Consider the following 27,374-nt stretch of genomic DNA (forward strand, 5'->3'; position numbering starts at 1 on the left):
CTTAAAGCTGGGCCCTGCTGGAGCACAGATCTAGCATCCAAACGGTCAACTAGAGGCCCTTCCAGGGCTGCCCTCAAACACAAAAGCCAGGGACCCTCTACTAGAAACCCCCACCACCCTGAACCCAGAATAGGCCTATGGGAAACCGCTCAGTGAAGAAACTGAGGCACAGAGAGGTGGCATCTCCCCTATGTTCTTTCCCTCCTCCTACTTCCCTGCATCTGAGATGGTGTTCCTCTCAACCGGCTCCATAGTCAGTCCAGTGCTCCTCCCTCCCAGAGGTCCTTAACCTGGTGCTTGCGTCAGAATCACCAGGAGAGCTTGTTAGGCTGTAGTAGCCCCACCCTGCTGGGGCTCCAGTTCACCTTCTTGAGGCAAGCTGAGAATCTGCCTTTGTAATGAGCTCTTTCGAGATGCTGCTGGCCTGGGGACCACAACTTGAAAACCACACTCCTGTCCTTAATGACTTTCTATGTATCTATGTACCTGGTGGAAGAGATGGGCTGCCCCCCTCATCCTCCGTTCCCAACAGAAAGCCAGAGTCCATCTTGGGGACATCACACCTCTCTTCTTGAACCTCAAGGACTGGGAACCATGTGAGCAAGCACAAAGCTTCAGGGAGGCCACTGTTGTGATTCGTTCTATCATCCATCCATCCATCCACCTCTGCATTTCTCCATCTAAATATCTATCTATCTATCTATCTATCTATCTATCTATCTATCTATCTATCTATCTATCATCTCGTCCCATGAAAAACAATGGTTGTCCTGTGGCTTTTCTTTTTCTCTTCTGCAAGGTTCTGCTATGTAGCCCAGGCTGTCCTAGAACTCCTGGTCCCCCTGCTTCAACTTTCTGAGCTTTCAGATTACAGGCCTTAGACACTGTATCTGGCCTAGTCTCTAATTTTTATTGTTGTTTGGGTGGGTTGGTTGGTTGTTTGTTTGTTTTTTTTTTTTTTTTTTTTTTTAAGACAGGGACTCTCTACAGAGCTCTGGCTGGCCTAGAATTCTCTGTGGAGACTAGGCCCGTGCCATCACACCTGGATGTTCCCTAAAATTTTCACTTTTCTATTTCTTTCTATGTTTTGTTTGTGGGAGGGACTTGTCTGTTATCTTTATGCTTGTTTTTTTTAAATTAGGTTCACTGATAGCTCAGGCTGGCCTCAAACTCCCTACAGAACCAAGGATGACCTTGAACTAGTAGTCCTTCTGCCTCAGACTCCTGACTGCTGGGATTATAATGTTCAGTGCAACACCCAATCTGCTGGATGCTCTGGATCTAAGTCAGGGCCTCCTGCATGCAAGGCAAGCACTCTGCCAACTGAGCTCCATGCCCAACCCTGACTTTTGTTTGTTTGTGTTTTTTGAGACTGGGTTTCTCTGTGTAACAGCCCTGGCTGTCCTGGAACTCTCTTTGTAGACCAGAGATCTACAGAGATCTGTCTGCCTCTGTCTCTGTACTGGGATTAAGGGTGTATACCATCACTGCCAGGCTTGGGAAGGCCTTTTTTTAATTTTGAGATAACAGTTCCATCTGTAGTCCAGTATGGCCTTAACTTCAAGGCCTCCTGCCTCAACCTCCCAAGTGCTAGGATTCTGCAGACATGAGCCAGCATGGCCAATTGTATCTGTCTCTATCTTGTTGTCTCGTAATCCGTCACCACCTCCAAAGAATTCAGCAGAAGCCAGAAAATGGAAGAGGTGCTAACAGAGAGAGAAACAGAGCCTTTCTCCTAGAATCAGGAAGTCACAGCATAAGGAAGACCTGAAAAGCCACAAGGTTAACATGAAGTTCCCATGATTCCTTGAACTCAGAGTGCTGGCCTGTGGGCTTCATTGCTATGCCCTCCTCTGCCCCTCTTCTGTGCCTTTCTCTTGCAGGCTGTGGGAGCCAAGCCTGCCGAGTAAGGATTAACAAGGTACCCTGCCCTCCTTCCAGCTGTTTGAGTATGACAGTGTCAAAGCAGCAAAGCCAGACCCTGGTAGCATAGTCCTATTGTCCCAGCTATCACAGAAGCTGGGGCAAGAAGAGCTCAAATTCAGGGTCTACCTGGATTATATAGCCAGTTACTGGCTAGCTTCAGGAATTAGCAAGACCATTAGCAAGAAAACAAAATAAAACAAACAAAGTTCTTCTTCCCTCAGCTGCCAGCATGCAGGCTCTGTTCAGATGGCTGTGGTGCTGTGGCCTCCCCAAAGAGTATGTATGACCTTTGCAGTATAAGCTGCACCTTGCCCCTTGCTTAGGAGCTGGCGAGGACAGCCATTGAGCGATTCTTTCATTTTTGTCTGTATAGACAGATGTTCTTTTGGGGTCCATTTAAGGTCCAAGCAAATGACAGGTGCCTCTATACTCAACTAGCAGGACAGACATCCTGGTGGATGGTGAGACATGAGCCCAGGCAAAGACACTGATTTCCTCCTCCTGTCCTAGGGCCTGGCTGGGAGGAGATGGCATCTGTTCTCTGTTTTCAAGGCCGCATTGTTCTGCCTTGCAGTTGGGACACTACGAGCTGATTCTAACTCAGAGACAAACCCCTTCTCTTGGAGGGCACCTGGGAACCCTACAGGATTAAAGCACAAGGCAGCAGCCTGGGGCTCTAAGTCTTTGATGTCATAATCTCAAGTGATTCAAACTTTAGGAAAATATTTATGGAAGAAAAACGGATTCTTTTGGTTTCCTATTTGGAGTCCAGGTTGAGCCTCCCTCTCTGGAGTTCAGGAGGCCTGAAGTGTTTGGGATTTCAGATTTTGGGGTTTGGAGGTCATATTTGGAGTTATTTGTATAGAATTTCCTGCCAGAGCATTAAGAAAATTTGAGTTTTCAGATTAGAGAAACTTCAGCTACAGCCCCGTAAAAGCCAGAACAACAGGGCCAAACGTGATTGACTGGGCTATGGATTTATCATCTACTTTCCAGCACCATAACAAAGCCCTGAGGCCATCAAATTTATGAAGAAAAAAGGTTTGTGCACCTGTAACCCCAGCACTTGAGAGCTGGAGGCAAGAAGATCAGGAATTCTAGGTAATTCTCATCTTCATATTAAGTCAGAGGCCAGCCTGGGCTACCTGAGACCCTGTCTCAAACATGCAACAGTTTTTAAATAAGTGAGAGGAAGGAAAGGAAAAGAAAAAGGCTTGTTTTGGTTCATCCTGGGAGGTTTCCGCTCTTGCTGCCTGGTCCCATTGCTTTGGAGTCTTTGATTGGCGAGGCCATGGTGAATGAACCCATGCGATGGGTAGAGCTGCTCACTTCGCTCTACACAGAAGCAAAGAATAAAAGGATTCCAGTATCAGCCCCGTGGGCAGTGGTGACACACAGCTCTAATCCCACTCTCAGAAGGCAGGTGGATCTCTTGAGAGTTTGAGGCCACCATGGTCTACAGAGCAAGTTCCAGGATGGCCAGGGCTACACAGAGAGACCTTAGCTCCAAAAACAAAAGTATTCCAATGCCTTCTTTGAGGACGGGCGCTCCTCAATGACTTGAAGTCCTGTCACAGACCTAACCACCTCCTAAACACTTCACCACTTCCCAGTATCACAAAGTTTGTGCCCGTGTCTTCAGCATGGATCTTTGGGGAACATTCCAGACCCACACAATGGCAGTAGCTGAAAAGACTGTCCTTGGCTACTCCTCATGAGCAAGAATCTCACGAGCTCCCAGGTCTGTGTCAGTGAGGAACATCCCTTCAAGCCCAGTTGACCAATCACTACTTCCTCCTGCAGAGACCTTCCAGAGCTATCCCAGGGCCAGACTCCTAGCCCCTTCCTCCCCTCACCCCCCAGGTATCTGGAAACACCCAGAAGATGAAGATGGAGCTGGAACAGCACCTGGCCCGGCTCAGCGAGATCTTTGCTGCTCGGGGTGACTACATCCAGACCCTGAGGTTCATGCAGCAGATGGCAGGCAACGTCGTCAGCCAGCTCTCGGGGCTGCCCGTGTGGAGGGAGGTCACCGTGCAGCTGACCGAGCTGTCCCACCAGACTGCCTACGTAGAATACTACAGGTGAGGAACTTGCAAAGCAACGGCAGGGACAAGTGGGGCTACAGAGGCAGACCCAGCCGCTCCACCCCGCAGCCTCACTGTGTACCACCTGAGCAACGGGGCACTGAGGGCGCCACCTCACCTCTGACACATCTGCTATGTATTTTTCTCGTTTCAGTGACTAAATATCTTGACCAAAACAGCTTAAGGAAGCAATAGGTGTTTATTTGGGCTGACAGTTTGAGACTGTGGTCCATTGTGGAGGGGAAGCCATAGCAGCAGGAGTGTGAGGCAGCTGGTCCCATCACATCCATAGTCAGGAAGTGAAGGATAAGTGTTCGTACTCAGCTTTCCTGTTTGTCTTAGTTACTGTCCCAGTTCGGGTTTCTGCTGCTGTGATGAAACACCAAGCAAAGAGCAGCGTGGGGAGGAAAGGGTTTATTTCCCTCACAGTTCCGTATAATAGCTCATCATCAGAAGCACTGAGGTCAGGAACTCAAGCAGGGTGGGAACCTGGAGGCCGGAGCTGATGCAGAGGCCATGGAGGGGTGCTGCTTACTGACCTGCTCCTTCATGGCTTGTTCAGCCTGCTTCCTTATAGAGGCCAGGACCACCAGCCCAGGGACACCACCACCCACAATAGGCTAGGCCCTCTCTCATTGATCGCTAATTGAGAAAATGCCCTACAGCAGCAGCTCTCAACCTTCCCAAGGGCACCCATTAATACATTTCCTCATATTGTGGTGACCCCGAACATAAAATTATTTACTTGCTACTTCATGACTGTAATTTTGCCACAGTTATGAATTGTAGTGTAACTATCTGATATGCAGGATATCGGGTATGAATCCCCCAGAGGTATCACGACCCACAGGTTGAGAGCTGCTGCCCCATGGGCTTGCCTGCAGCCTGACTTTATGGAGATATTTTCTCAACTGAAAACTCCCTCCTCCCTCTGGTGACTCTAAATTGTGTCAAGTGGACGTCAAACCAACCAGTTGACCACCTCAATTAACATGGCCCGGAAAATCTTGGGCTGTTGAAATAGTTTAACTGGTAAAGGCCTCTGGAGCCAACGTTGACAGCCTGAATTCAGCGCCAGGGCCCCACACGATGGAAGTAGGAAACTGGCTTCTGCAAGCTGCCCTTTCATCTGTACACTGTGTGACATGCATGTGTGCATATACACATTAAAAAAAAAAAAAAGCATTTCTCAGCATGCCCAGACATTTGTTTCCTAGGCGATTCTAGGTCCTGTCAAGATGACAAGGTTAATCACCACACCACCTCACATAGGTATCGCCAAGCCCATCTCTGTCTCATCCAGCCTGTGGCATCTGTTTATGTCCCTGGTTAAACGGCTAAACTCAGGTCATAGACCCCAGACTGGCTGCCCTCCTTCCTAATACAGGGTCTCAGAACGGTGGGTCACTGCTGAGAGCCAAGGAAGGAGGCGTGGCTGTCTCTGTCCTAGGCTGACCTTCATCAGAATGGTAGCATGCAGTCATGTAATGTTCAAGCGTCGTGTGTGACACTCGAGTCACTGTGCCCAAAGGGTCAGGCATCCAGCACCATAGATACAGGGTGGAACAAATACGTGGGTCTTGCATTACAAGGGTCTGCTCTTGGAATCCGTTCCTCGCCCAAATGGCTTGGCACCTCCTCAAGCCATTGACAAAACTCAGAGCCTCTGTGGCAACATGGCACAATGTACCCTTGGTTTTCTGGACTATTATATCACAAGTCCCACCCAGCAGGCAGCTGTTGGACTGAATCCAGAGGAAATGCTCAAGGCCTCCCACCTCAGACTCCCTTTCCCAAAAGGAAGTACTCACGCAGCCCTGAGCTGTGTGTGTGGTACTCTGGGATCCAGGTGGTGCTCCCATCGCTCATCCCACAGACCGAGGTTCCTTCATGTCATAGATATTCTAGATGGACAGAGCCCTTTGTGTTATTCCTCTCAGACACTCATGGGCAAAATGCCCTCCTCCTAGGGGACTGAAAGGAACTGCCAGCTCTGAGGAGATGGTCTGCCGTCACCTGTGACCCTCAACAGTGGGGTCTGATGAGCCTCTTGTTAAGCATATTGTCCACTACCCAAGCCTTTGAAATCACATCAGGACCAGTGGGGTATCCTTGGGGATGAGGGCCATCCTTATTGACCTGGCCTTTTTTTCTTGAGTATACCTTGCTGATCTTGTGGACATCTTAGTAAAGACTGGGATGAAATCGGTAAGGATTTTATATATCTGAGGAGCCAAAGGGGCTTCTTATCAGGTCACGTTAAGGAGCAAGACTAGTTCAAGCAGGCTCCTGCAGCTCCCAAACTCTGCTAGTGTTTGCAGCTCTCAGGCTTCTTGGGGAGCCTTTCCAGAAAGGCTTTCCAGCAGTTGTTAAGCCAGCCATCCACTCCCAGCAGAGCACTTTACTAGGGGACATGTCCAGCTCGGAGGACATAACGAGCCGAGGCTTCCGCCTGGGGTTGAGCTGTACACGCTGGCTTACAGATGCCGGATGTGGTGGAGTGTGGGGGTGGGTGGGTGGGGTGAAGCCAGCAGCGTTAGCTCAGCAGACAAGAGCCAAGTTCATGGTGAGAACTCCTTCCCCTAGTTCCCAGGGGCTCCTCTGGGAGAGCATCCGCCCAGGAGCTGTTTCTAGGAACAGCTTACGCAGGCAGCAGCAGCCGGTGCGGGAGTTGTGAAGGCACAGCTACAGCTGTGGAGGGGTCAGGAGCCCTTCTACATCTGGATTTCCTGCAGATGGGAGAGGGGACAGAAGGAGCAAGGCACCTTTAGGTTGGGAGCATGGAACCCACGTTTTGGACGGTGCCAGGAGTGGGGGAGGGGACCTATGGCCCTTCAAGGAAGGAGAGTGTGGAATTCCCATGCAGCTAGTAGAAATGTCAACTGCTATGAGTCTCCACCTTCTAATCTGTAGAGTGGGACATGACACTAGATGGATTCCAACTCTCTCTCAAAGAGAACTGGCTCCTTGGTGGCCTCCAGCAAGTGGCAGGCCAGCTCTATCCATGTCTCAGAGATGCATCCCATCTCTGGGACCACAGAGGCCTGCCATGGGTACCTGCTGCTCTGTTTGGGGACTGAAGGTTTCTGTTAAGCCCCTGCTTTCAAGCATCAAACCTCCATTCACAAAGACAGAATCCTATCCGGCTTCTGAGGACCTCCAGCTTGCTCCATCTTCCTCAGAGCCCCTTGTCACTTCCTGCCACCTCCATAGTGTCCTACTTACACCCCAGGTCCAGTCTGAAGCACCATATAACATATGTGGTGGTACACGCCTGTAATCCCAGCACTTGGAAGGGGAAGGCAGAAGAATCAGGAGTTAAAGGTCCTCCTTAGCTACATATCAAGTTTTGAAGCCACCGTGGAACACCTTGCCTTTAAGTTAAAAGATTAAGAGACCTTGCCTTTAAATTAAAAAAAAAAAAAAAGTGAAGGAAATGGCATACCATAGTCTCCAGCTGGTATAGGACAACCTTTTTCTAGAACGCAGGAGTGAGTTCAGAGGTTAGATGAGACCCCTGGGGCATCCTGACCCTGGCCCCACCTAAACTTCCTGATAATCAAGAGCAAAGCCTTCTCACACTGGCATCCCGACACCAGGCTCAGCACCTGGCACAAATGTTGGTTGAAGAAACATCTGATACTACACTGTATGTTGCACAAAGGCTAGATGTTCAAGATGAGAGGCCTTGGGAAAGACAGGTGCACGTCCATCAAAGCAGGAGGCCTCTCGGGTCTGAGACTGTCGTGTCAGGCCCTACTAGATTTGCTCTCTGAGGGTTCTAGAGACAAAGCTAGGCATATGGGAACCACCTGATTGTGGGGCGGGAGCCACAGAAACAGCTACGTGGTCCACTGTGGATGCCTTCAACCACGAATGTCAAAGTGTATTAAAATTTGGGCAGGGGCGCCAGGATGTAGCTCAATGGCAGAATTCTTGTTAGCATGTGTGGGACCCTGGGCTTGTTCCCTAGTGTTATAAAAAAAATAGTAATATTAATTAAACTGAGACATTCATATCCTTTGAGGGAATGGGCTGAGTTTCCCATAGTCCAGTTAGGCCTAGAACTCCCAAGAGCTTGGATTCCAGGTGTCTGCCACCACAGTTGGCTTCATTTTCTCTCTTGTGTAACTCACATCTTGGGTTCTCAGTAGGCAGCTGTGAATAGTAGCAGGCAGAATGGACAAAACAGATGTAGATTGTTTCTGCCATGATGGAAAGTTCCAGTGCCCAGTACTAGTCTAGGTATTCCACTAGGCAGTTAAGGCAAGGGGCAGGAGAGTTCAGCTTTGTCTGGGTAAAAGTGAGGCTGCAGCTGCTTGAGCCCCTGCTGACCCTCAGCCTCAGGTCTGTGTTCCCCCTGGCCTGGGCTGCTGTTCTGACCTCCCATGGGCAGTAGGTGGGGAGTTCTAGTCTGCCGGTCCTCACCTTGTCTTTGCCTCTGCCCAGGTGGCTTTCCTACCTCCTGCTTTTCATCCTGGACCTGGTCATCTGCCTTGTCACCTGCCTGGGACTGGCCAGGCGCTCCAGGTGTCTCCTAGCCTCGTGAGTAGCCCTGTATATGGTGCTGGAGTGAAGAGTCGGGCTTGGAACCACCTATGGAGGGAGAAGAGGGCATAGCCAGGCTGTGAGGGCGGTAGTAGCCAGGATCCCCTCTTCAATACCCAACTTGCTTGTAGGCAGGAGCTCCTTGTGTGTCACATGCCCCACGCCCCAGCTATCTCTGTACCTGTTACAGCTGGGTCTCATCGACCAAAGCCCTGGGATCCACAGCCCTCCCCTAGCAGTTAGCGGGAGTGGAGGGAGTTTGTGTGTGTGTGTGGGGGGGGGGGGGGGTGTTAGTGTTCTGCCCGTCAGGAAGGGTGCTGAATTTTAGGTAGGATGACTGCTGTCCGAAAGACCCCCCTCACAAGACCCCAGAGTGTCTGCTTCTCTCCTAGCATGCTGTTCTGTGGAGTGCTGACCCTGATCCTCAGCTGGGCTTCCCTGGCTGCTGATACCGCCGCAGCGGTGGTAAGTGGGAGGGATTGCGGGTGGCTGGTCTGAGCAGGACGTTCTGTCTGTCCTATCCTGTCCAAAGACCCCAGACAGGCTAGCTCTGGCTCAGTCCCTTACCCACCATCTCGGAATCTCAGAACTAAAGAGGCTTGGATCACTTTGGCCTGGCTCAGAGAACAGGAAGAGGCTTGTCCAAAGTTAACAGGGCTTCGGGGACAGAGCCAAGACAAGACACGCTGCTTGTCTGGGCATGCAGAGAACTCATGGGTGGCCGGGTTAGCTTCCATGTGGGTGTGAAGAGTGAACCCGGTGGAAGCTGGGTGGGTTCGGAAGCCCGTCCCTTTACCTGCCTCCTGGCACACGTATGTAGAAGGCAGCATCCCGTACCTTCTGTCCCTGCGGCCCTGTTGCCCTCATGTTCACATCTGTGCATACATATGCTTCTGAATGTGGTGCCTCGAGTCATGGAAAAGCGAGGGACATTCTATATGAGAATGTTAAAACAGCAACAACAGAAACCTCTGATTTTGGAGCTGAGCTGGCTGAGGGCTCACTCACTCCGCAGGTGCGTGTTGCTGTGAGCCTTGGGCTGCAGAACTCAGGAGAACACGATGTTCCCCGCCGGTCACTCAGTGGAAGTCTTGTAGGCGAGGTTATCGAGACATGGTGTGAATCACTAGTTACAGGTGCTTGCTCTATGAGTGCGTGTCGCTGTGTGCCTGTGTGGACATGCACTCACATACAACTGTGCGTGTGTGCTGGGGAAGACACGTTTTACTAGGAGATTTCGAGCAACCGCTCTGATTTGAGGGCTTGTAAGCCAACCCTCTGGACTGCACCTGCTCTTCCCTACCCACATCACACCTTGCCTGGTGTCCCCGGGGATGGCTAGGAGCTCTGGTCTTGGGCATTTTGTCTGTCATACCCACAGAATAAATGGGACCTGGTGCCACCCAGGCCACTAACAAGGCCACTCTTGTTAGAGGCTCATTCAGAAGTGCTAAGGAGCCAGTTCTGGTGACATAAGCCTATGGCCCCAGTTACTCTGGAAACTGAGGCAGGAGGGCACCCTGTTGCTATTGCAGAGGATCCAGGTTCCATTCCTATTACCCACGTGGTGGCTTGCAGCCACCCATAACTTCAATTCCAGGGGATCTGATGTCCTCTTCTGACTGCTGAGGGTACCAGGTACACATGTGGTACCCGCGTGCATACATGTACACACTACTCATGCCCATAAAATAAGATAACTCTGAAGGGAGTGGGGCTGGAAACAGCTCCACGGCAGAGCACTTGCCTCGTGTGTAAGAAGCTGTAGGTCTAAGCTCGAAGGGGGTCGGGGGCTGGGGATGCTCATTTGGTCAGTAACTTGCTGACACAGCCTTGAGTTTAGCCCTCAGCGCTGCATCAAGTGGCCTTGCTAGCGCACATTTGGTATCCCAGCACTTAAGAGCCTTAGAGGCAGAGAGGCTGTAAGTTGAAGGCCAGTTTGGGTTACTTGAGATCCTGTCTCAAAGCTAACTAAGAGGATCGGAAATGGGTGCTTCTCATCTCCCCTCTCTGTGCCGTGACCACATACCAAGGACTGGTCCCGAAAAGATGGTGCTAGAGCTGTGCTCAATGCATCGTGGTGGCCTTTGGAGGTTGTAAACAGTGTGGGGAGGGGCTCCGCTGCCCAGAGTGATGGGCACAGCTGCCTGGCTGGCAGCCTCTTCTCCAGAGACAAGCACGGGGAAGCTCTCCATGCTGAGCCTGTGGAGCCGGTCCCGCTTCTGGCAGCCTCTGCCTTTTGAAGAAGCAATGGCATCCAGCTTGTCACGGGTGAGGTGCCCCTTGGGAGCTGGCTCCCTCCCAGCAGTGCCTTCTCCCACCAAGCATCTTGCTGTTCAAGGAGCCCATAGGCTGTTTTATCTGCAGCCGGGTGCTATGGAATGTCAGGGAGCTGGGAGCCATGCCATTTCCCTAATTCCTTTAGTCAGGCCCTTGTGCGGGGAGAGGCGGGTGTGAGGGCGCTGAATGGGCCTTTGACAGAGCTGGGGCTGCTGTAGCATTTTAATAGGAAGAGGGGTGAAGAGGAGCTGCAGGGGGCGGGGAGGAGAGCACCAGCTGTCAAGGGGTCATTGTGCAGAGCTTTTGTGTTCCTTCCCTGCCACCCTGCCCTCTGAAGCCTATTTTGAGGGCAGTGGGGCCAGATTCACACCATCACCCTTCCCCCAGCCTGCTCACTAGGCAGGGCATCCATAGGACAGAGACTGACCCAGGGTGTGCCGAGTGGAGGGAAGGTGGGGATTGGGGAACCAAGCTCAGAGCCTCCTGACCTTTGGTGTAGGCCCTCACTGCTGGCCCTCCTGGCCAGTCCTATGTAGTCAGTAGTGAGCCACAGACAGACTTTAGGAGATGAGGGCCCTTTGTACAGAGGAGAGGCAATGCAAAGAAGGAAGAGAGCAGGAGGAGTTGGTGAGGTATCTCGAATGGGACAGGACACGCCCAGAACATACAGGCCCACCTCTTGGGCAAGAGGCAGGAGCATAGCTGCTTGAACCCTTAGCCTTAGCCATGGCATCCCTTCATCCCTGCCCAGCAGCAGAACCTCTGGAAAGCTACTGAAGTTCTCCGTGCCTCAGTTTTCTCCTATGTATAATGGGGAGAATAATAGTATTCGGCGCCTCAAATGGCACACAGTGACTGTTTAATATGTAGTAGCCATCTTGGCTGTTGACACAGCTCTCACCACAAGAGTCACAGGGATGACCCCTTCAGATAATCAAGAACTTCCTGCTTTGGTGGCTCTCCACCCTCACCCCGTCCACCTTACTTGCACTAGGTACTCTCTTCCTCACCTCCGCCCCTCCTCCATCCTATTCACCATTGAATGAATGATGCATGGACACAAACATGCACACACATGCATGCATACATGAACACATGCTGCATATATACACATGCATACATCACCTTCACTGATAAATTTGCCTTCTCACAGTAAGCTATGTACCCTCACAATATCTTAACCCACTCTCCCAGGAGATGTGGGTTAAAGCTCAGGCCTGGCCTAAGCAGAGAAAGAAGAGAAGCCTCAGCCTTAGTAAGGCCTCATAAAGGCAGGCGGTTGCTAGTTCCCTTTCTGGAGGGGTGACTCAAAGACAATGGCCTTTCTCTGCTTGCCAACACTTCTCTGCAGCAACCCTAGCCCAGCTTCTCACCTCTGCTGCTCCAGCCAAGAGGTGAGAGTACGCCACCAGGCCTGCTGGCGCTGCACCTCTGACTCATAATAATAGGCTGGCTAATTCATTATGTATGCTGGTGGTTCGTCTATAAAACCACGCTCCATGGTCCTGAGTGCATGTGGGTGATTGCATATGTCGGGGGGAAGGGTGATCGTGTTTGTATGGAGGAGGAGATGAATGTCAGGGTACTCTGAAGAAGCTTTGAATCCAAAGGAGCCTCCCCAGGGCAGCAGGGGCCAGACTCACTCCTCCCAGCGCCTGAGGGTCTGACCTTTCGCTACCCACTTCTGTCTCCATGACTCAGGGCACCAGTGACTTCTGTATGGCTCCTGACATCTACATTCTGAACAACACACAGAACCAGGTCAGCTCAGGTAATGTCCTCTGGGACCTTCTGTCCTTAGGGCCATTCCCCACAGGAATGGGGTAAGCCCACAGGATCCGCTACCTACACTTTACTTGCAGTCACCTAGCCTCTCCCTACCCCAGACCATGGACCCTTTCCTGGAAAACTGCCTCCTTTGTGAGCTTGAGGAAAGAAGGGTGCAGGATGGACCACTGAGCAGGCAACCACAGAGGGTTTCCTGTGAGCTTTCTGACGTTGATGCTATTTCCTTGCAGAGGTGACCCGCTACTACCTGTATTGCAGTCAGAGCCTAAGCAGCCCCTTCCAGCAGGTACAGCCACCCAACATCCCCACAGCCCCTCATCTCTGGACCTCCCTCTGTCTGGACCCTGAGCCCCACCATGTACAGGATGGTGGACAGCTGGGCATCGCTTCATTGTGGTTCCTCTTTTAGCCACTCTCTTGAAGGAAGCTTTGCTCTTGGTTACCGAGTTCTATCTTTTTCTCCTATGCTCACGAGTGTTCACCTCCCTATAGAGCTGGTTACTCTGCTGATGCTATGCGGGAGGTAGATGCAGGCCCCAGGTTCTTCATTTCTCACCATCTCCCTGGCAAGGTTCATGCTGTTAGTCTGAGGAGCTCATCTGAGTAGCCAAAAGCAAGAGAACTGTAGAGCTGTTAAAGAGCTAGAGAGGTGTGAGAAGAGTGTAATCGTGCCACAGTGGTTGGGTTAACCAGATGGCTAGAGGTCTGAATGCTGGGGAATAGCTTCCCTCTATGAGTCAAGGTCTTCCAGTGTTCCAAAATCAATGGGATCCAATTTAGTATGCCTGTCCCCTGAATTCGGAGTTCAAGAAGCCCTTTCCAATGGTTACAGCCTGCCCAGACAACCCCTGCATATTTGCCTGATGGTGGTGTAGGTACAGGAGGTCAGGCCTCCTGGTAGCTGTGGGACTTCTGGGAAATGGATTCTCATGGGAGCCTTTGGTCTCTCCATGCAGTCACTGACCGTCTTCCAGCGCTCACTGACCACCATGCAGATCCAGGTGGTAGGTCTGCTGCAGTTTGCTGTGCCCCTCTTCCCTACAGCAGAGGTAAGGGAGCCCTGGTTGAACCCCACCCCCTAGTCACCCTTTCCTCTGCCACTCTCCTAGCTGTACCGCAGGTTTGGGTGAGCATTCTGCCAGCTGTACACCCTCACTCCCCTGTGGCTCAGCTCTTTCCTTCTATCAAAAGGCCTCTTTGCACATAGCTCTTTGTAACCTTTTTTGTTTTGTCGTGGTTTTCCTGTGTAGCCTTGGCTGTCCTGGACTCACTTTGAACTCAGAGATCTGCCTGCCTCTGCCTCCCTGAGTGCTGGGATTAGGCATGTGCCACCATGCCCAGCTGGCTCTTTGTAATCCTTTGTTCACACCCTCCTCAGCTTCTCACTCTGACTTCTCTTTTCCTCTTAATTCAGAAAGACCTCCTTGGCATCCAGCTTCTGCTAAACTCCTCTGAGACCAGCCTGCACCACCTGACTGCCATGTTGGATTGCCGAGGGCTGCACAAGGTACTAGGTGACCAGCTGTGGAGGATGTGGGGTGCACCAGCAGGTATATTTTGCCAGCAGGGATCTAGGGAAAGGACTACCTGGGTTCCCTTCAGGCCCAGAAATAAGGCTGAAGCCAAATAGTGGGAAGTGGAAGGAGGTGCCTGGCTTCTTGATTTCTCCCATGGCTGATGAGGGGCACCCATGAAAGGAACTTAAGATTGGGACCTAGGAGGGCTAGGCAGGTTAGTTTTAGAACATTGGAAGACCCTGACTTAAATGATAACTATATAATTGGCCACTGTCTAGATTTCTGGCCCTCTGGTCAACCCATCCATCTCCCCATCTTGCAAATCAGTGTTTCAATCTCATTGCCAGGATAGTGTGTACCAGACATGTTGATACATGCTTGTACTCCCAATACTTAGAGGCAGAAGCAGGAAGAGCATGGATTTTAGACCACCTGGGCTATTTACTGAAGTCGTGTCTCAGAGACAGGTGGAGGGGGAGAAAGATGGAGGAGGGGGAGGGAGAGAGGGATAGGGAAGGAGAGAAAGAGGAAAAGCTATATTGGCACATGGTTTTAATACTCAGCAATTGGGAGGCAAAGGCAGGTGGATCTCTGTGAGTTCCAAGCCAACTAGGGCTGCGTAGTAAAATCCTGTCTAAATAAACAAAAACAAAAAAGCAAACCAAAATAACAGAAGGGTGGTGATGGTCTTTAATCCCAGCCCTTGGGAGGCAGAGGCAGGTGGGTCTCTGTGAGTTCGAGTCCGAGTCTAGCCTGGTCTACAGAGTGAGTTCCAGGACAGCCAGGGCTACACAGAGAAAACCTGTCTCCAAAAAACAAAAAACAAAAACCAGCCTCATATATATACAATAATTCAGAGGACACTTGGGGTACGTGAGCACCTCACTCCCAAAGCAGTAATTCAATGTATGTCAACATCTTCCACAACCCATATAGATTTAGAGTAAACACATGGGTATACTCACACCCAAACATACATCATCTACACTTATACACACTGTCACATAAAATGAAAGATTTATGGATATAACGTGTTTCCAGTCCTACAACAGCCACCACCTCATCTGTCTATCTTGAGGTCAGCCTCCAGGGTCTGGCACACAGTAGGAGGTCAGCAAATCCTTATCCCAAGGGGCCTGTCAGGTAGCTCCAGAGTGGGGACCCTAAAAGGAAGTGGGGTGTGCTTTGGGTAGGGAGCAGCCAGAACACTGGAGGCGTAGGCAGGGAAGAGAGGGACTTCATAGAAGAGCTCAGGTCCCAGGCTTTGCCACCTCCCATCTACAATGACACATCCCTGTTTCCCCAGGACTACCTGGACGCCCTCACTGGCATCTGCTATGACGGCATTGAGGGCCTGCTCTTCCTCGGTCTCTTCTCTCTCCTGGCTGCCCTGGCTTTCTCCATCCTGACCTGTGCAGGGCCTCGGGCCTGGAAACACTTCATCAACAGGTAGGGTACCAGAAAGGCAGAGCCCCGACCCTCCCCACACACAGTGTGGAGGTTTTATGCAGGGGGAACCGATTTGCTCGTCACCTGAGGCAAAGGAGGGTGGCAGAGGGTCTGACACTCAGCCCCAGAAGGCTGGCTGGATTTCCCTGAGAGTTAAAAGAGATCCCTGTAAAAGTAACAGGACCAAAGATGGTGACGCCCCTCCCTGACAGTGCCCGGAAGACCTTGCTTTTCTTCCTTGGCAAGACGTTGCAAGGTGACATGATGAGAGAGAGAGGCCCCAGGAAACAGCAAGGAAGGTCAAAGATATTACTGTTAAGATGGAGCTTACTGGCTCCTTGGGGAGAGAGACAAAGATAAGGTGGGATTTCAGGACCTCGTGGATGTACAGGACAGAGCAAATGGGCCACACTCTCGCCCCTGTGAATGCAGCCAGTACGGTGTGCTGCCTGGAAGAGGTGGACATGGAATCAGGTGGAATAAGTTGTCCCTCTGAGAACCATGCTTTTGTGGATTTTGAAGAAGATACATATGGCCTGAGAGTATCCTAGAAGGAGAGATTTGGGAACATAATAGGACCCCACAGCCTTGAGCCTCAGCCCTCATGGCTGGCCAACTTCTACATCTTATTCTAGGGACAGAGACTATGATGACATTGATGAGGATGACCCTTTCAACCCCCAAGCTCGGCGCATCGCAGCCCACAACCCGACGAGGGGGCAACTGCACAGTTTCTGCAGCTACAGCAGCGGCCTCGGCAGCCAGTGCAGCCTTCAGCCTCCTGCCCAGACCATCTCCAATGCCCCTGTCTCCGAGTACATGTACGCACAGTAGGGTTCCGGAGCTGCCCACACCCAGTAGGCCTCCTGAGTCACCCACACCCAGGCTGAGCCGCATGGCCTTTCCAAACCTGCAATGAGTCTGGATTTACAGACAGGGAGCGAAGGAAGGCATCAGAGGCAAACCCTGGTCCCCTGACTAGTAGCCCAGCCCTTCCACAGCCATGTATGTTCTGCAAAAGCATACCATAGGGGTCAAGCCATGGACTTTTGCCACAAGCCCCCAGGTCAGTCCTAGGCCTGAGAGGCTGCACTTCTCCAAGCCATGCAGTCCCTTCCCTGGTCCCCTAGAGCAGTGGTTCTCACCCTGCGGGTCTTCACCCCACAGGGGTTGCATATCAGATAGCCTACACACCAGCTATTTACATCGTGATTCACAACAGTAGCAAAATCACAGTTATGAAGTAGCAACAAGGTGATTTCATGGCTGAGGAACACCATGACGCGAGGAACTGTAAAGGGTCACAGCGTTAGGAAGGTTGAGAACCGCTGCCTTAAAGCAGCCTCACCCTGTAACCCAAGCTGTCCTCCACCTCCCAAGTGCTGGGATTACAGGTGGGAGCCACCATGCCCAGGTCTTTTGCCCTTATTGTCCTACCCATAACCCCTCCATCATACCCACCTCCACCTGCTACCATCACCACCACCCTCAACTCCCGTGAGCACGAGTTCGTGCACTCACACCTGATCTCCTCTCGCCCCGCAGGAATCAGGCCATCCTCTTTGGTGGGAACCCACGATACGAAAACGTGCCACTCATCGGGAGAGGTTCCCCTCCACCCACAGTGAGTACCCTTCTGTGGCAAAGGCACTGCCCTTTGTGTCAGAGACATAATAAAAGATAAAGCCTGTCAGTGCAGTGTGCACTCTCCACAGAGAGCGCAAAGAAGAGGACAGCTTTGTCATCAAGTGAGTATTGAAGCAGACTGCCATGCGTGTCCTGGGCCGTCAGCTACCCAGACTGTAAAGACGAAGCAGTCTCAGCCCTGTTAGATGGCCTCGCGGACGTGGCCCATTACACAACCATCTCCAAGATAAATAGTCTCTGTCTTCCAGCAAGAGGACCAGTGACAGCATTTGCCACACTGGCCCATCATAAATCCTCTGGGTAGTTAGGTTAGCCATGCTTATGGTTATTGTTTTTACTCAGAAGGAAAAATGAATTTCTCACATCACATGACAATCAGGGTGCTCCAGCTTGGAGCCAGGCACAAAAGCTGTCAATGGGGGTGGGGTTTGGGGGAACAACACAGGACTGTCTTCTTTGATAATGACCTTTACATAGCCCTCAGGAAACTCCTCCTAAGGCTAGGGATGTGGGTCAGTTGGTAGACTTTCTGCCTAGCATGCATGAAGCCTTGGGTTCAAACCCCAGCACCACGTAAAACTAGCTGTGGTGGTTTGAGAAGTTACAAGTTACACAGAATAATTTCAAGGCCAGCCTGAGACATATGAGATCCTACTTCAAAAAAAGAAAATGAAACAACAAAAAAGAAACTATTCTATTCCTGCATTGTAAGACCAGATCGAAATCGTTTTGGCATTTATTTAATGTGTGTGGGTTTTGTTTCTTTTGTTTGTCTGTCTGTTGTTGTTTGCATGTATGCCTATATACCATGTGCATACCTGGGCCTGTGGAGGTCAGAAGAGGGCATCAGATCCCTGTGGAACTGGTGTTACAGATGAATGTAAACTGTTATGTAAATCACCATGTGGGTGCTGGGAATTGAACCCAGGTCCTCTGAAAGAGCAGCCAGTGCTCTTAATCACTGAGCCGTCTCTCCAGACCCTCTTCCACCTTCTAAAGAGGTTAGGGCTGAGTTAGCTCAGTGGTAGGTCACTCATTTAGCATGTCAGAGGCCCTGGTTTGCTCCCCAGAAGTCACTCACAGCAAGTTTCCTACAGATGATAAATGAAGGTCTTTCTTTCTTCCTGTCTGTCTTAGTTGGCTTTTCACTGCTGTGATAGGCTACTTGGAAGGAGAGGTTTATTAGTCCTCATCCTTGTTCATTACTGAGGGAAACTCAAGTCAGGAACTAAAGCAGAGGTCATGGAGGGCCACTGCTCACTGGCTTGCTCAGCAGCCTTTCTTACATTGCCCAGGACCACCTGCCCAGGAATGGCACCACACACAGCGGGCTAAGCCCTCATGTGGCAATCATCAGTCAAGAATATGCCCCACAAACATGCCGATGGGCCAATCTGATGGAGGCATTTTCTCAACTGAGGTTCCCTCTTCTCACATGAGTCAAGTTGACAGAAAACTAACAGCACACTTCCCTTTTCTGTGCTTATGACTTTGTACTCTTGATCCCCCTGCCTCCACCTCCCAAGGTGCTGAGACTATTGTCCTGTGCTATGGGCTTCTTGTTTCCTTTTTAAGAGATTGTTTCCTTTAAGAGATTTCTTTGGGCTCTGATGCTAGGGGATGAGCCAGGACCTCATGAGCAGTCAGTTATTGCTAAGCCATTGAGCTGTAGCCCCAGCCTTTTTTTTTATAATTTGTGTTTCCCCTTAACTGGGGCCTGGGTGCAGTAGGCTGGCTTAGTGCTGTGGTGGCCTATCCAAGACCACTGCTACCAGTCCCAGCCTTCCTCCACCCCAGCAAAACTCAAAGCCCCCAGGGCCATGCCCACGTGAGGTCTGTGCCTCTTGCCCTCGCTGCCCCTTCCAACCAAGAAGCAGGACCAGGATAGGAGCCTAGGATGTGCCGGGTAGGTGGACAATGAGAAAACATCATGCTGTCTGTTCCCAGAGTAGCATCCACACAGTCCAGAGTTGTTGCTAATGCAGAGAGCTGCAGGTAGGAGAACAGCCTGGACGCCGGTGTCCAGGTGCCTGGGTTCAAATCCCAGCTTATATCGTGTGGCCTCTATGACCTGGGACATGGCCTCTTCCTCTCTGGCCTCAGTTCTCCTGTGTGTAGAATGGGGATGGTGATGACAGGCCTGAGCACTGAAGGGGTGGAGCATGCACAGTATGATTGTGTACAGTATGCGGCAAGTGCCATAAGACAGCAGGCTGGTTCTCTCTTTAAAACAAAACAAAACAAAACAAAAAACACTTCTTCACAATGGTGTGGCTAGAGAGAGAGGCGTTCCACCTGCCCATCCATGTAGTTCCGAGGCGACCACTGGCTGATAAGGAAGAAGTACTAGATACCACGCAACAGTGAGGTGGCCCAGGGCCCTGGGAACCCAGGAAGCACACCGATGGACACCGATGGACAGTTAGCAGCAACCTGGCCTGCCCGCTGCAAAGCCTGCCGCGACAAATCCCGCTTTTCCCTTCCACAACTCTTAAAGATCTATCTTTATTTATTTGTGTGTGTGTGTGTGTGTGTACACATGTGTGTGTTCACCACATGTGTCAGTGCACACAGAGGACAGAAGAGGGAGTCGTATCCCTTGGAACTGGGGTTACGAGCTTCCCGAGGTGGATGCTGGGAGCTGAAGTCAGGTGTTCTGGGAGAAGAAAAGCAGGTGCTCTTCATTGCTTACCTATCTCTCCAGCCCCACCCCCATTACTTTTTAAAACAGGGTCTCATGTAGCCTGAGCTGAGCTCTAACTCATAACTCACTATAAACCGATGGCTGCCTCTGTTTCCCAGGTGCTGGGTTCTCGGTCATGCGTGACTTATGTAGTGGTGATTTGGAGGTTGCACCTTCAAAATCCACCCTGCTTTCCCTGCTAATCAAAGCCTTCTAGATCCTTCTGTCTGACTCCAGCTGCCCAGCCCCAGGGACACAGACTGACTTTATTATTAATCTAAGCCAAACATGATTCGGGAAAATCTGCTCCCGTGAAAAAGGAATTAATCACTATGCTGTGATTGTAAATAAAAGTGGTTTTTAGATTGCCTTCTGTTTGAGACAGCCAGGCCACTCTCTGTGTCCTGGGATGAGGTAAACAGTAGCTGACCTTATTTGTAAGGCTGGAGGGCGGAAAAGCCCTGGTTGCTTTGGCAAAAGGTGAGTACCAGCTGCTTCCATCTCAGGCAGCTCTGGGGAAAGATTCCCATCCTCTGCCCCTGCTAGGGACATCTGGAAAGATAGGTACTGATGATGTTGTCCATGGAAACAAACAGGATGAGGGTGTGGGCATCTACCTCAGGGAAGACAGCACAGCTGGGTGCCCTCTACCCCATGTGCCCGTCTCTGAACTCTCAGAGTTCAGGTCTGTGAGGTGGATATACTTCATCTGTGCCTCTGCCCCACTTCCCTCTGCCTCCATCTCCCTCCAAAAGAGTCATCCTAGTTAGTGGGTGAGAGTGGAAACAAGGCCATCAAAGGTTTAGCCTGCTCCTTGGCCGGAAAGTGTCTTCCCTATCTCTGCCTCTAGGAAATCTCTCTTCTGTTTCCAGACCCTTTCCTAGACCCCCAGCAAAAAGTGACCAGGGCCATGGTGAAGACTCCTCAGTTCAGGACCGTCACTAGCTTTATTTTCAATTCTAAACTCTTCCATTCCATAAAACAGCAGTTTTGCTGTAAGCCCTGAAAGGGATAGTAAAGTTTTATTTGAGGTTTGTTTGTCTTGGTGCTAAGGACTAGAACCAGAGACCTCACACATGCTCTGTCTACCACAAGCTATCTCCCAACCCCAAAGACAGCAAAGGACTAAGGAAAGCAGAAACAAGGAACAAGATGTGGATTCCTCTTTTCAAAGTTCTCTTTCTTGTATAAGAAAAGACATTTTCTGTTGTTTTGTTTTGTTTTGTTTTGTTTTTTCGATACAGGGTTTCTCTGCATAGCCTTGGCTGTCCTGGATTCACTTTGTAGACCAGGCTGGCCTCAAACTTACAGCCATCCTCCTGCCTCTGCCTCCCAGAGTGCTGGGATTACAGGTGTGTGCCACCATGCCTGGCTGAAAAGAGACACTTCTAATCTCATCATTTTGGGTAAGGATTAAAGAAGAGGGAACCTCATGATCTCCCTGCTTAAAATGGACCCATTTCAGAGAAAACCTGGCCATTCTCACTTGTGTGGAGCTTTAGCATGAGTGATTCCATTTTGATTTTCTGTCTGGCTCAGGGCAGGTCTCAGCTTCAATTTCCAGTCCAAAGCAGTGACCCCTTGTCGTTTTCCTGTAATAAGGGCAGCATTCACAGACTCACAGACCCACAGGAGCTGACTCTCCCAGGGAAGTGGCCTGGGAGATTTGCGGTCTAGCAAACTTGGCATGGCAAGGTTTGGGGAACACTGCCTTCATGGGGATGGTGCCGTGCTTGTGTGCACACTGGAGTCTTTTAAAGGGCTTGTGGAATCTGGGTGGGGACCCAGGGAGTCTAGCCTATTCCCAGGCAAAGCTGCTGCTGCTGGCCTGGGAGCCAGAGTGGAGAATCACCGCTCTCAGCTGCCATGTGCTTTGATGGACAGGGTGGTCCTGTGGGTTGAAGCCAGCCCGGGCATTGTGGGATGTTTACCTGGCTTCTGCTTGCTAGATGTCAGTAGCAGCCCATCCCCCAGTCCTACCCCAGCCTTGACAACTGCATCACCATTAGAGATTATAGATATCTGAGAGGCGAGGTCCTCTCCTGGAGATGCACTGGGCTTCCTGAAGCACGTTATGCCCCTTTCTCCTCATCCTTCAAGTGCTACACTTGCTGCTGTGTGTGCCCTAGACCTCGGAAATGACCCTGGTGTCAGGAGACCAGCAGCAGTGACAAGCTTGTTAAACGTAGACTCTCAGAGCTGGAGAGGTCGATCAGTGGCTAATAGCACTGGCTGTTCTTGCAGAGGACTCAGGTTCAATTCCCAACACCCACATGGTGGCTCACACGTCTGTCACTCTAGTTCCAGGCAATCTGATGCCCTCTTCTGACCTTTGCAGGCCAAGTACACATGTGGAGCAAATACATACCTGCATGCAAATCAGTCCTACACGTAAAATAAATCTAAACATTTCTTAGAAGAAAAGGAAACGCTTTAACACAGGATTCTAGGGACCTGTGTCAAAGGTCCCTGGGGTTTGGGGCACAGGAAATGAAAGGAGAAGCCTTCTCTGCTCCTCGGAGTGTGCCTGGGTCTGCTGGGCTTGCACATGAGTTACAGCTTCTTCAGTTCCGGGATTTCCAGAGCAGCGCTTTAAAACTGTTGGTGACACTTTTAAAAGCTTTGTTTCCTATTTTGTATATCCTATCTAAAAAAAAAAAAAACAAAAAACTTGATTGATGGGATTTTTAAACTCCCTGGATATTTAAAGACCCTTATAGAAAGGGTCTTGCTGAATTCTTTTAGGTCCGTTTTTCAAGTGGGGAAACAGGCCAGGAGAGGTTAGAAAGACCTCAGCCAAAGTCACAGGCAAGGAAAATGTATAGGGACTGGGTGAAAGTGCACTCGGTAAAGTGTGTGCCTTGTGAGAGCCTGAATTGGAGCCTCCAGAACCTACATCATAAAAAGCTAGGTATGGTGGTCTATGCTGTAATCTCAGCACTGGAGGAGTAGAGACAGGTGACTCCCTGGGGCTCACTGGCCAACCAGGCTCACCTACTGGGCAAGATTTCACCTACCAGTCAGTAAAAGACCTTGTCTCAGAAAACCAATGTAGATGGCAGCTGCACATGTGGGATTCGAACCCAGCTCCTAGGATCTGTGGACCGTGCCCCTCAGTCTGCTGGCCGCTAGGTAACTGAAATTCCCTGGCATGCCTGGTACAGCCCAGTGCCGTGCCTCATGAGAACACGGCATGGGTGCTGCTAGGTGTGGGGGGAGGAGGGTCCCTGCTCTGTGTGTGCGTGTTATGCTAGAGGCTAAAGCCTGGTGTCCCAGCAGGCGTGAGACAGGAGGCATCAGTGGTCTTGCCGGGAGGATCCAAGCTACAGGATACCCTGTGATAAAGACACTGTGTCTGGCTGCTGTGCCTGCCTCAGGTTGTCATCTGAGAAGTTCCCAGCACCTTTGTCCCCAGAGGCCTGGCCCCAGGAATTCCAAGAATACCCGCCCAACTTCTGGGGCAGTTCCAGCCCGTTTTGTAACACGATTTGTGCTGGTTTTCCTGCAACCTGCGCGCATCCTCCTGTAGGTGCAGGATCCCAGTTGGGTTGCTTGTGCAGGTAGTTGCTTCATTGCTTCTGGGTGTGGTGACGCACTCATACAATCCCTCCTTTGGAGGCTGGGACCAAAAGATTCTTTTGACTTGGAGTCCAGTCTGGGTACAAAGGGAGTCCTGGGCTAGCCTGAACTACAAAGTCTAAATAAATAGCAGGAATAAAAGAAGGAAACAAAACTTACATACATGCTCAAAAGTACAGATATGCTCAATACAGGCTTTTTTTTTGTTTTGTTTTGTTTTTTTTGTTTTTTTTTGTTTTTGCTTTGATCCAAATTTAGTTGAATCCATGGGTGTGGAAGCAGCATAAACAGCAGGGAAGGCGGACTGTATAATGTCCGTTGACCCAGTAGCAACTGTGCCCTGTTCTGACTGTCCCTTCTCTCCTCCACAGTATTCTCCCAGCATGAGGGCCACCTACATGTCCGTGGCAGATGAGCACCTGAGACACTACGAGTTCCCATCCTAGGTACCTGCCTCCTCCTTCCAGCTTGGTTTTCAGCAGATGCAGAACCCAGCTGAGTTTCTGCAATAGAAGCCGAAAGTTCCTGGACCCGAGCAGGCTCCCGTGGCTGCAGAGACACAGCTGGGACTCCTGACCAAAGTCCTCAGGTGGATACCAGGCCCGTGACTAGACCAGCCTCTCCTGCCTTAACTCCCTAGGACTCAGCTGCTTTTCTCGACCCGGCTGCCTGGTTCAGCCCACCCACCCTGGGCAGATGAGAAGTGGCGGTGAGAAAGGGACCACACCCTAAGAGCCCTGTTCTCTCTAGGTCTTGCCACTGGACCCCTGCCTCTTGTGAGGAGTGGCCCTATGCCCAGGCCACACCTTCCAGTTACTCTGTCTTTGGTTCCTAGGCAGGTGACAGTTGGAGGTATATTAGGAGAACACTTGGTCCAGGATTCGCATTCTGGGACCACACAGACTCTGCCTAGACCTCAGAAGGGTAGCATCAAGAGAACTCCCAAGAGGAGATTGGTGGCTTCAGCCTGGGCACTCAGCCTGGCAGCCTTGGGCAGAAGCATGAGGGTAAAGCCTGCCACATTCTGGAGCCAGGTCTCAGCTGCTGGTGGGGACCGTCTCAGGTATGAAAAGACACTTCAAAAGCAACTGAACTCTCATCCCCAGTGGCTGAAAACATTCTGATGATCCAAAGACTCACACCTCCCTCAAGGACACATCAGGTTTTGTGGTAAATTCAGGCTCAGGTCTTCCTCCTGATCCTACTGTGGCTCTCACACAAGCCATCCTGCAGTCTGGAGGAGAGGCTGAGAAGAGGTTGTGGGGTTTGGGGGTTTTGTTGCAGTCTCATTATATAGCCATGACTGACCTAGAACTCACAGAGTACGGAGTCTAAAGGCATGTGCTGCCACACCAGGCCAGGAGTGGATTTGTTTTGGTTTTTGTTTTTAGAGTCTTGGGGACAGGGTTTCTCTGTGTAGCCCTGGCTGTCCTGGAATTCATTCTGTAGATCAGACTGACCTTGAATTCAGACATCCATCTGCCTCCACCTTGAGAATGCTTTGGATCAAAGGCGTACACCATGATACCCTGTCCATTTTTTTTATATATATAAAATAAAAGATTGGTGAGACATTCTGTCCCAGATGGCTGGAGAAGGATATCTGGGGCCTTGTAAAGGGAGAGACATGAAAACTAAGAAGTTCTGAGGGCCTTTCTCGATTCTGAGGAGCAGCCATTTTGTAGCCAGGAGAAAATAACGACCCCTGTCCTGCCTGCTGAGGGACCAGGTGCTTAGGATCTTTGGTGCTTCCAGCCTCCTGCCAACCCTGTGTACACTACACCCTGAAGCCCCATGGCCTTGTACGGCTAAGCAGGGCCTGGGTGATGGTGTGGGACAGGGCTGTTTCCATTTCAGAAGAGCCACACTGCCATCACACCGGCAGCTCCCAGCCGAGCCACGGGGTGGCGGTGTCACTGTGTCTCATGTTAACCTGTGTATCCTGTGAGCCACCTTTACATGTCTGTGTCCTGTGCAGACTTGGAGCTGCGGCCTTGGCCTCAGACATCGCTTCTAATGTTTCCTCTGCAGCAACCGAAGGACTTTTTAATGCATGTACATTAAACTAAACCCCCCCCCCCAGGTTCTGCAGGAGCCAAGTGGGCTTCTGCTTGACACACGCTCGCCCTCACCTGAGCCAAGAAATAAACCATTTCTCAAGATGTGCAGTTCACTGACTGAGTGTCACTTACTGGATAAGCTCTCGGGACTCTCAAGGGTGCATGTCACCTCCACAGAGGTCTTGGCGGGAGGGACTACAGGAGACTCCTCTGGCTGGCGAGATGGCTCAGTGGTTGAGAGCACTGTGCTTTTCCAGAGGTCCTGAGTTCGATTCCCAACAACCACGCGGCTTCCGACCATCTATATGGGGATCTGTGTACATGCAGATAGAGCACTCATGTAAAAGTACGCAGAGAGACATATGTAGAAACTAGAAGGCAAGTCGGGGCTGTAGAGATGGCTCAGTAATTAAGAGTACTTACTGCTCTTGCTGAGAACCTGGGTTCAGTTCCCAGCACCCACATGATGGCTCACAGTAATATGACACTCCAGTTCCACAGAATCTGATGTCTCCACATACAACACACATACACAAAGGAAAACACTCACGCACACAGGTCTCATATGTAGCCTTGGTTGACCTGGAACTGAGTGTGTAGACCAGGCTGACCTAGGGCTCATTGAGATCTGCCTGCCTCTACATTCCAAGTGCTGGGACTAAAAGCCATTATGCCTAGCATTTATTTGTTTGTTTTTGTTGGTTTGAGACAGACAGCTCTGGCTGTATTAGAACTCTCTCTAGACCCGGCTAGCCTCAGTGACCTCTGCCTCCTTAACGCTAGGACTAAAGGTGTGTATCATCACCAAACCTGGCTATAACATCTTTTTTAAAAGGGGCTATGAGTGAGTGTCTCAGGTCACAGGTGACTGTGGCCTTTACCTATTTTGTTGTTTTGTTTTTGTTTGTTTCGGTGGTGATGGTGTGTGTGTGTGTCTGTGTCTGTGTGTGTTATGCACATAGGCCAGAAAACAAAGGGCTTTGGCTCTTCTGCTCTGCCAACCCTCTACCCTATTCCCTTGAGATGGGGTCTCGCTAGGCTGATGGTTAGCAAGCCCCAGAAACCCTCTCATCCCCACTCCTGTTCTCCCCATCAACTGAATTTAAGGGCATGTACCCACAACAAACAGCTTTTTAGATGAGTGCTGAGGAGTTGAACTCAGGTTCTCATGCTTGCACAGCGAATGCTCCTATCCATGGAGCCATCTTCCTAACCTCTACCTGTAGCTCCTCTTACAGAGCCAGGGCTAGTTTCCATTTCTACTCTGGGCTTCCCCAGCGTTCTCCCTGAAGGTCATTCATTGCTCATCATTGCTCATTGGGCTGCTGATAATAAGTGGCCTTTATTAAGTGTGTTCACCAGGAGCCAGCAATCCTCCCTGGTTATTGATATTAATTTTTCATTAACTCTCAGAATAAATCTGTAATGCGATTTGTTTTGTAGATTAGCAGGTGCAGCAAGGGTCAGGGCCTGGTTGGTGTGAGGACAGAACCAGGACGTTTCACACACAGAGCCCCAGGCTCTGTGCTGGGTGTCTCTGGGTGGACATGGGATGGGGAGGTGGCCAGCCAGGAGTTGCCCAGGCTACACCCCTACACTGGCAATTCATGGGTTCCTGCTGTCTTCCTCCACACCTGACGCACGGGTTGCTGCTTGGGGCAGGGCTTCCTGAACACAGCCCCTCAACCCCCACCCCCACCCCAAGTCCCTGCTGGCTCAGCGGCACCAGTGCCAAATGCAGCTAGCTGCTGTACATTTTGGGAGTGTTTGAGGGGAGCAGCTGAGAGCCCCACAGCAGATGACCTCACCG

The 27,374-nt window shown here is 50.9% G+C and overlaps 1 protein-coding gene across 1 annotated transcript in view; it reads left to right on the plus strand.

Annotated features, from left to right (window-relative positions):
* The window catches only part of Ttyh2 (tweety family member 2), a 41,822-nt gene extending 16,150 nt beyond the window's left edge, over window positions 1–25,672 (plus strand). Inside the window, exons 4-14 of the mRNA XM_055592115.1 lie at window positions 3,790–4,010; window positions 8,463–8,558; window positions 8,954–9,026; window positions 12,543–12,612; window positions 12,860–12,915; window positions 13,586–13,678; window positions 14,044–14,136; window positions 15,453–15,595; window positions 16,231–16,416; window positions 17,141–17,219; window positions 23,876–25,672. Coding sequence (XP_055448090.1) covers window positions 3,790–4,010; window positions 8,463–8,558; window positions 8,954–9,026; window positions 12,543–12,612; window positions 12,860–12,915; window positions 13,586–13,678; window positions 14,044–14,136; window positions 15,453–15,595; window positions 16,231–16,416; window positions 17,141–17,219; window positions 23,876–23,950 — 1,185 coding nt within the window. The 3' untranslated portion in view covers window positions 23,951–25,672. The remainder of the gene's footprint in view (window positions 1–3,789; window positions 4,011–8,462; window positions 8,559–8,953; window positions 9,027–12,542; window positions 12,613–12,859; window positions 12,916–13,585; window positions 13,679–14,043; window positions 14,137–15,452; window positions 15,596–16,230; window positions 16,417–17,140; window positions 17,220–23,875) is intronic.
* The last annotated feature ends 1,702 nt before the right edge of the window (window positions 25,673–27,374 follow it).

This window comes from Psammomys obesus, unplaced genomic scaffold (assembly GCF_907164565.1).
Source record: "Psammomys obesus unplaced genomic scaffold, mPsaObe1.curated_primary_1811, whole genome shotgun sequence".
In the NCBI taxonomy this organism is placed as follows: domain Eukaryota; kingdom Metazoa; phylum Chordata; class Mammalia; order Rodentia; family Muridae; genus Psammomys; species Psammomys obesus.